The sequence below is a fragment of the Centrocercus urophasianus genome, unplaced genomic scaffold, assembly GCF_019232065.1.
Source record: "Centrocercus urophasianus isolate 14NV4802_14NV808 unplaced genomic scaffold, USGS_Curo_1.0 seq_15, whole genome shotgun sequence".
Classification (NCBI taxonomy): Eukaryota; Metazoa; Chordata; class Aves; order Galliformes; family Phasianidae; genus Centrocercus; species Centrocercus urophasianus.
In genome coordinates this window covers 5605386-5614950 of record NW_024884697.1, presented here as the reverse complement: position 1 = coordinate 5614950, position 9565 = coordinate 5605386, and the positions used below count along the sequence as shown (strand labels likewise).

The 9565-nt window shown below is 45.0% G+C and overlaps 1 protein-coding gene across 1 annotated transcript in view; it reads left to right on the top strand.

Annotated features, from left to right (window-relative positions):
* The first annotated feature begins 1738 nt into the window (after positions 1–1738).
* Positions 1739–9565, top strand: part of PHYH (phytanoyl-CoA 2-hydroxylase) — an 11786-nt gene continuing 3959 nt past the window's right edge. The window contains exons 1-7 of the mRNA XM_042816039.1: positions 1739–1844; positions 4687–4742; positions 4903–5013; positions 5212–5377; positions 5731–5812; positions 7499–7680; positions 8639–8788. Of these exons, the coding sequence (XP_042671973.1) occupies positions 1758–1844; positions 4687–4742; positions 4903–5013; positions 5212–5377; positions 5731–5812; positions 7499–7680; positions 8639–8788 (834 nt within the window). The 5' untranslated portion in view covers positions 1739–1757. The remainder of the gene's footprint in view (positions 1845–4686; positions 4743–4902; positions 5014–5211; positions 5378–5730; positions 5813–7498; positions 7681–8638; positions 8789–9565) is intronic.

Below are 9565 nucleotides of genomic sequence, written 5' to 3'. Positions count from 1 at the left end.
GTCATATGAGATTTTTTCTTTTGGGTTCCTAATCTTGTTTGTCCCACTTGTGTGAACACCTGTGTTCTCTTGTAGTCCCAGAAGGGAGCCACAAACCAGATGACCGTGAGTTCCATGTTGATGGAAATGTGGATCTGCCAGCCACAAGCGCCAGAAACTGGAATGCAGTCTAGGCTACACACCTTGTCATGGTACACCTTTACTTTAATCACTGGGAGTTTTGCTACTGGTTTTTGAAGGAATTCAGATTTTGGGGGATAGAGATGAGTTCAGAATCGCTTACTATCCATACCTTGGTTTCTGTTTATCTGTAGCATTAACACACTGCAACTTAATACATTGAGCTCTCATTTCATCAAGGTGCTTGTTGACTTAAGCCTCCTGAAGTAGCTGGAATGCAGAGTTTTGGGGTACGCCCTGTCATCATAAGATGGTCTGGAGCAACAGCATACCTACTCTCCTGGAGCTGTACTGCAGTGATAATGCTGTGTTTTGAGGAGCAGAACCTGTCTGGATTGCTCATGCAGAAGGGAACGATGAACCAACTGAACAGGTGTAAAGATTGGCATACATTGGATTGCAACAATAATGCAATCTCTTAGCATAATTTTCCAGTCCTGATGCTGTTATTCAGACTTCTCCAGCTCATGGGAGAGAAGCTGAGAGAACAGACTGCTCCCCCCACAGCTCTACCATCCATCTCCGTTTCCCTGCAGCGCTTTGTTCTGCCTTAATCAGAGACACCATGACCCCCCCATAGCAGGGTATGGGGAAAGATGAAGGATCCACATTCCAGCAGGAGAAACCTCACCTTTCAGCAGCACATGCTTCACAGCACAAGCCTTAAAGGGAAATGGGACAAGGGAGACAAGTGATAGGACAGGGGGAATGGTCTTAAACTGAGACAGGGGAGGTTTAGGTTGGGTGTTAGGAGGAAGTTTTTCACACAGAGGGTGATGAAGCACTGGAACAGGTTGCCAAGGAGGCTGTGGACGCTCCATCCCTGGAGGCATCCAAGGCCAGGCTGGATGTGGCTCTGGGCAGCCTGGTCTGGTGGTTGGTGACCCTGCACATAGCAGGGGGGTTGAAACTATATGATCGTTGTGGTCCTTTTCAACCCAGGCCATTCTGTGATTCTGTGATAAATGGACTGTCACACTGATGGCACAAGGTAATCTAAACAATGCCATGAGGGACCTGAAGCCCACTGTGGAGAAGTGGTGTGGTTCTAAACGGTGTGGTGGCAGTAAGGAACATGCAAAGATGAGAACTTTGAGAGCTTAGGTCTTAAGTATGATTGTTTTCAGTCCCTTTATATTCTTCTCCTTGAATACGTCAGTTAACTCACAGCGTTAAGTCGGCTGAGAGGCTGCTAACAACAGTCTGAAATGAACGCAACATTTGTAAGCACGCACACGTGAGAGCTAAAAGGGAACTGCCAGCTTCAATCATGGTCTCAGCCCAAGCACTGCTCTCCGCACAGGGCTGATTAAATCCTCGCAGCTCAGTAAGTGCTGACAGAGAAGGGAGAAAAACACGTTCAGAGCTTCCCCGCGTCCATGCAGCCTCCAACGCACCCTCCCATTCGCAAACCGCTCCTAGCTCCCGGCAGCGTTTTCGCAACCTTTCTGAGCATGCACGGCTGCTGACGCATGTGCAGCCCAGGCAAAGGCTGCAGAGCATGATGGGGCTCCGCTCCTCCCGGCAGCGTATATAGGGGTCAGGCTGCGGGGCGAGCGCTCCGGCGGCCGGGCGCGATGGAGCAGCTGCGGAAGCGGTCGGGGCCGGCGGCTCGGCTGGACGCCATCCTGCGGCACCTGTCCACGCGGACAGCCCCTGCTCTCGTATCCTTTGTGCGTTGGGTGGGAAGGGCCCGAGGGACGTTGGCACTCCTGGGGAGCCCTGGCCTGGCTTTGGGTTGGTGGCGTGCTCCAAAGGTTGGTGTGCGCCCTGGAGTTCTGCCTGGCCTTAAGGGCTCAGCGGCCATCCCATCCCCAAAGCCTCTTGCTGCCTGCTGTTTTTCCCTTGGGTTTCAGCCCCATTGCCCGGCACAGAGCTGTGTGTGCACCTGATGTTTAGCTGCCTCTTGGCACGTGGCTTTGTTTGCTTTTTTTTCAGGGTCTGACCATAAAACAGGAAGGAAACGCAACCATGTTCATGTTGCAGCTGCCTGCCCGGCAGGATTGGCTAGTGTGGTGTGCATCAATAGGAGCAGCGAGCAGGAGGATTTATCCTAAAGATTAATGGGTTTGAGGGAAATGAACCCTACAGAGTTTAGCAATCACACAAGCCTGAGACCTTGCTGGCAGGTATGGGCTTTGACCATGACACCAGCAGCAGGAAAAGCATAGAGCTTTTGTTGGTGCTGTGCTTGTGAATAGGAAGTGAGCAGACTTTGGAGGTGATCTGTTTTACAGTAGATTAAAGAAAAGTGACTGGGACAGAAAGTTCCACGTGTCCAGAAGTTAAGTGAAGGCTGTCTGCTGATGCTGTTTTTAAAGATGCTGCAAAAAATATTACTTAAAAAAAAAATTAAAATGCTTCCGATTCTCATCTAAATGTTGGCAAATTGTTTGAATTATGATAAATTGGTGAAGAGGATGCAATTAAGTAGGATGTTGGAGTCTCCAAATGTATAAAAACTATAAAGGCATAAGGATAGTTAACTCATAAAATGACTGGAATGGCTGGAAAGGAACTCGAAGACCATATTGTTCCAACACCTTGTGCTCAGGGTTGTCACCCTTTAGATCAGATTGATAAAGATGTATGCAAGAGCAAAACCTGAAGTAAAATTACCCTGCTTGTAAGGGGAGAGTAAATTCCTGATGGGATCCCAGAGCTTTTCCTCATTATTGCTTGGCTGGTGTGCGTTGTTTCAGGCAAACCCAGGGGACCCTCCAAGTCTGGAGCCAGTTACACGTGCTGCTGTTTGTAAATCTAGCTGTGAAGGATGTAATATGAAGAGATTAGGACAAAATTATGATTAAACTGGGCTGGAATTAGAAAGATATGTGGGTAAAGGAAATGACAGAAACTAGTGAGCATGGGTTTGTTTGATTTACGTCCCCTTGGCGTACTGGTTTTGTTTTAATGTGTGGGTTTGGTGAATGTAGCATGAGAGTCACTTTTCCTCCCAGAGAATCTCTCTCCTTCCTCTTGTATTTGCTCTTATGGATTGGTATAATAGAGACATGAACATTCATAATGTTGGAATATGCCTATTGGAAGATCAGACATTTCTACACGACAGTGAAGGAAAAAAAAGTAGCACACAGGCTGTAGAATTAAAGGTCACCTCAAACATGCCAGGCAAGTAGTGGATTCAGAAAGCAGCCACACAGGTGGTGTTATGTGGGTGTTTGACTTCTTCAGGTCACATACTGATGGTGCTGGGGATCTTGAACTTCGCTGTGCCTCTGGTGCAGCCTTTTCCAGAAGGATTTGCTTGCTTGTGTGTGCTCCCAGGTGCTACTCTGTGTGTTAAAATGTTTATTCTGAGAGCAGGTGATTCCCAACTGAGGATGGTGTGTGATGGAAAGAGAATGGTTTAAATACTCTGTGTCTTCACAAAACTGAGATGCCAGAGGTCACAGCTCCCTTCCAGCAGTAGTGCTGTCCTTAAGGAAAACCCCTTGCAGTGGGATCTGCTGGGTCCCTTTTGAGCTGGATTCCCTGTGTCCTCTTCCATCATTCTTCTATCCAGTTTTCAGCACATTTTCCTCCTTTGGCTCATTGTTTTTTTTCTACGCTCCTGTACACGTGCCATGATTTTCTCCCACTGTATTCGACTCCCAGCGCATGGATTGTAGATAAAACTGATCACAAAGCCTACGAGAGCAGCACATGCCTTTATGGCACGTGGAAAAGGTTGTGGTGTGCCATGGAGGAAGGTCTGCAATCTCTATAAGATGATCACAAAGCTCAGGGGTCTTCCAGTTGGACCAGCGCAGACACAGAGATTCACTTTATGTATATGCTTTTGTCCTTCCCCCTGGGTCAGGTTTCAATACTGTTGTACAAAGCTGTTGTGAGTGTTCATTATCAAGTGATGCTTAATTGTTCTGTGGGTGGAGCTGTACTGTCTCTGCATAAGATAATGCAGTTGTGTTTATTTTAAACAGTTGAAACGAGCTGTTGTGGAGGGCCCGTAGGCTTTCCTTTCTCTATGCTTCCCCTGATAGGTTTGGAGGGAGGCAGAGCAGCTTTGCACCAGTGCTGTGTGTGAATGTGAAGCCCCAGGTTCATCTCGTTTGAATTCTGGCTCTGAATTCAGCACAGCAGTGATTGGAGGGGAGAGATGGAGAAGCAGCTCCAGGGGACAGTGCAGGCTTTGGGTAGGTTTGACTGTTCTCCAGAGCGTAAGGAGACTAGGCAAGTAAACGTCTCCAATGAGCATCTCATTAAATATCTTTATGTTCTTGGAGATAAACCCTATGGCCTCCTCTGGAATCTCAGGCATTGTATTGACTTTCCTGTATGTGTGGACAAGGCTGTACTGTAGTTATAGTTCTTTGCCAGGCATGCTGCTCAGAAGATGGGGAAGATCTCTCAGAAGCAAAATAAGCAAGAACAAAAGCAAGGTGTCCAGCACAGCATGTTCTTTTAATGTGAACCGTACTGTAGGATTCAGGATGTGTAGATGTTCTACTCTTTTGTGCTGGAGTTCCTTAATTTTCATTCCAGACGTTCATCCCTACTTCAGCACATGTTAGTGCTGTTCATCAGCCAGGGAAGTTTCGGTAAGTTATGATGTCCTTTGTAGAGAGGAAAAGCCAAACGAACCAAAAAACCACAGCACCATGGGGAAGATTTCTCACTGATTTCCTTCAGGCGCTGGTTGGGGATCTGGTGCTCCCATTGCTCCTGCTCTGCATAATGTGTCTCCCTTGTCTCTTTCAGCTTTACTCTGGACAATGATATCCTCACTACAGAGCAAAGGCAGTTCTATGAAGACAACGGTTATCTGCTTATTAAGAAGCTTGTTTCTGATGAAGACATTGAGCGCTTCAGGTACAGAATGCTTTGTCCAAGCTGCTGGTGGGTCTTACGTACAGCAGAATCCTGGGGGAAGCTCTAGGAAGCTAGATGAATTTGGGCTTTAACTGAATATGTGTGCGTGGTATTGATGGATTTGGTGTGTTTGAGGAGAGTCATTTGGCCAAAAATAGTGAAAATATGCTCCATCTTCTTACTCCCTCTCTATTTCAGGAAGGAGTTCGTAAGGATCTGTAAGAAAGAGGTGAGAGTTCCCGGAGCTATGATTATGAAAAATGAGGCCCTGAGATCCCAGTATGGCAAGACTGAAAGCGTCGTTAATAAAGTGCAGGACTTCCAGGAGAATGAGGAGTTGTTCAGATACTGTACTCTGCCACAGGTAAAAATAAAAATAAAAACTTAAATAAAAATAGAATGGTTGTGAAAAAGTCTATATGAATTTATTTGGGTTTTAATGCCTACCTGAAGAAACTTTTTTTGGTTCTGCTAAAGCCGTATCCATTATCCTTTAAAGCCTCTGTATGTCACTCCCGTAAACATATTTATGAGGAAAGATATTAAACCATCCTCTATATGTTCTGCATGAATGTAGGATGGTTGGAGGTCTGGAGGGGAAACTTAGGCAGTGTTCATCAGCTCCTGTGCTGGGTGACCCACCTGCTGTGCCCTCATCCTCAGCAATTTCATCTCTGGTGTTTCTGATATTTTTTTCTAATGTTGTCTTCCCTGTAGATCCTTAAGTACGTGGAGTGCTTCACTGGGCCCAACATAATGGCAATGCACACCATGCTGATAAATAAACTTCCAGATTCTGGTAAGGAGATCTTGGGAAAGAGTAGTACAAAAATTAATGTGTGTACCTTGTTTGTTTGGCCAGAATTGAGGCACCTTTTGGTATAGGCTGCTTTTTTTAAATCATTACTTACTGTGATAACATTTATTGTATTTCAATCTTAAGAGGTTTTAGTTATTGTTGCTGTTCTCTGCTTTTTTCTAAAGACTGTTATTTTCATGGCTGCACCACTGATTTTCAAAGTGGCCCAGAGAGCTCCCTGTTCAGCCAGCTGCACTTGCACAAAGGCTCGCTGTTGGAAACATGACATGCTTTTAAGCTTGACTTTTCAAAAGTGTTGAAAATAAGTGCTTCTGTGGACCTCGGTGAAAGGCAGTAAATACAGAGATCATCAGAGTTTATATGCTCCTGACCTCACAGTCAGTTGGTGTGTGCCCAGTGGTTTGATATGAAGATATTTGAACATGTGCCAGAAGAAGGATTTTGAAGCCTAGCTTTGGCTGCTGCTGGAAATTTAAATCATTATTTATATGAGAGCGATGAGTAGGGAAAGAGAGAACCTGACTGTCTGTGTTGCAGTTCGTCAGGGTAGCTTATGCTCTGCACAAGCTGCTTTAGTTTAGCAATGGTGAGACATGAGCTGTGTTTCCTGTGCTCGGGTATGCAGGTTCTGAGCAGACACATAATGTGTTGAATTATTTCAAAATACTGACTTTGCGAAAGTCATCCCCAGCTGTCATCTTAGAAACACCACAAAGAGATGTGTTATTTTGGTTTGTAAATTCAACAGGAGACCCAGCATTCTTAATACAAAAATAAGACAGTAGCAGTCAAGAAATCAGAAGCTGTTCCATAATTCTGAGAGTACTTTAGGAGAGATGCAGTCCTCTGGAGAGTGTTTGAGGCTGCCTGAAATCTAGATAACATGGCAGATGAGGCAAGTCGAAACACCCTGGCTTTGTCTATTTGAGGTGTAAACTCCATGGCAAAATAAAGCATCTAATATTGAAAAGGTTTTGGTGTGGAAGAGGAGGATACATTTCCATGTGGAAAGAGAAGTAGCAAGCAAATTTTCAATAATAATTTTTTGTTTACACTTCAGGGGGAAAACAAATCTGTAGGAAGAAAGCTAGTAGAGTGCTGGGTAAACTTTCTGGGGAGATATAAAAACAAGAAGAGAGGAGGCTGAACAAACATCTATTGGCACAGCTCAGGGAGGGTTGATTCTGCTTACGACACAGCAATAGATCAAATGACTTCTTGATAGCTTTTCCAGTGCTGCTGTTGAAAGTCCTTGTACTGGGAAAGGTTTATGCAATACCATGCAGGTTAAATGTTCACAGGTTGGACAGCAGCCAGCGAAAGGCAAAAGCTTGGCATGTGGGTGGCGGAGGCCACCAAAAGGAGGAGACGTCTGAAGGGTCACCCGGCCACGCAGCCTCCTGGCACACGCTGTATTCCATGCCATTGCTGACTTAAGTGTGCAACTGTGCTCTTGGTCTTGGACTCTAGGGGTGAGAGCACAAGCTAACTCATTTCATTTCCAAATCAGAGGTGGTCTGGAGCACGTATAAAGTCAGCAAAGTCTTTGTGTGAAGGCTTGCAAGCGGTGCCTTCGTCAGACGTGATATGAGTGCAGTGTCTTCATAGGAAGGAAGAGACCATATGATGTTTGATGAGGTTGAAGATTTTGACCTTGTGTTGCAGATAAACAGACTTTTCTCCACCCCATGCATCAGGACTTGCACTATTTCCCATTCCGGCCAGCAGACCGCATCGTGTGCTCCTGGACTGCCATGCAGAGAGCTGATGAGAACAACGGGTGCCTGGTTGTTGTGCCTGGGACACACACATTGCCTCTGAAGCCTCACGGCTATCCAGACTGGGAGGTAAAGTTGGATGGAGGCACTGGGGGTGTTGGGGCCATGGTTCACCTGGGTTGGGTTCACATAATGGGATGGTGCACAGGTCAAAGCTGAGGCTTTCAGTGATGGCTTTTCTGTCTGTCCAAACACTCATTGGTGCTGTCTGGCACAGTTGCCTAGTTTACTTAACTCCGTATAACTCAGCAGCGGCTCTCCTGAACCTGGGCAGATTTGCTCTTCTACCCAACTTCACCTAAAGCCCTGTGTAATGAGGTTGCTTTGTTTCTTCATCAAGAAACACCTGGTAAATTACGGAGAGATGTTGGCTTACTCTCCAGAATACTCCCCAAGCTGTGGACCTAGGTTTCGGAGCTGATCCTTTTCTGGAAATGAATTGCACCCCTAGTTCAGGGCCAGGATCTAAGGCTTCTGAATAGTCTGGCACATCGTGGCACAACTTCATGAGCACATGCAGCCATGCAGCCATTTTCCAGCATCCTTGCCAAGTCTTAGGACTATCAGAAGTGAATTTGTTCCTGCTTGGTGAGCACGCATACTTTCCTGTAGAAGAGAAATGGACAGTAAACAACTGGATGGATTAAATGTCTAGTGTTATCTTCATCTTAAGAACAGATGCTACCTCACCTGGCCTAGCCACTGATGATGGTTTTACAGGGAGCAGAGAGCTGGACTCTGAAGGTGCTTTTTCTTTTCTCTCCAGCAGAGAGACTTTCGGTTGTCAGCATAGAGCTTCAGAAAACAGAAGCAGTGTTATTCTGCTGTACCTCAGACTTGTAGTAGGAACACCTGCTGGCAAGCAGGCAGGCTCTTAGTTGAGCATACTAAATATACTGCCCAGAAGAACACAGAGCAGGAGCTCTCTACTTTTCCTTCCACTGGGAATCTGCACTTGTTCCATCTTTAACTGAGTGATTTGAACTCAGTTTTTTTGGCTTTTTTTTTTAAATTTTATTTTTCCTAGGGTAAAACAAACAAACTGTTTCATGGGATACTTGATTACGATGAGAAGAGTCCCAGGGTTCACCTTGTCATGGAGAAGGGAGACACAGTGTTCTTCCATCCGCTGCTCATTCACGGCTCTGGGATAAATAAGACATCAGGTTTCCGAAAGGTAAGAAACCAACTCATGCTCTGTTTATATTTAAACTGACCAAAATAATACCTCACCTCTCCCCCTGGCAAGCTCACGAATATTTGGATTGGAATCTTAAAGACTCATTAAGGTTGGGAATACCTCTAAGATCATCTAGTCCAACTGCTGACCCATCACCACCACTAATCGTGTCCCTCACTGCCACGATTCACTTCTTAATGTGTTAGCTTTTCTGTTAGCTTCTGAATATTCTTTTGCTCACACTCTTTTTTATTGTCTTTTTTTTTGTATTTTTACAGTATAAGCATGTCTGAATAACACGTTGTGGGGGTGTTTAAGGAAAACAAAGCAGGAGCAGAAATGAGGTGTTGAAACTGTTAGAAGCTTGGCTGGCTGTATGTGCTTTCCCAACAGTTCACCTTCAGCTGTCCCAAATTTTTCTCTTCTTTCCCCTGCCCTCTGGGTACCTCATTTCTGAATATCAGGAGCCTCCAGTATCCAGTAAATAATTTTTATTTATTTATATGATATTATGACCTTTTTTTTAATGCTAAGCATTCTATTTCACATCATCTGTTTTGCATTATTAACAGAATAACAGCAAAATGCCCTTCTGATCTGGTATCAGAAGCAGATTCATGCATGCACGTAACTGGAGCCTCTGTTCCTCATTAGCAGCAATGCAGAATTTCCCCCCACGCGCTGCAGCACAGGCAGTGTTACATTCATGATTTTATTTTATTTTATTTTATTTTATTTTATTTTATTTTATTTTATTTTATTTTATTTTATTTT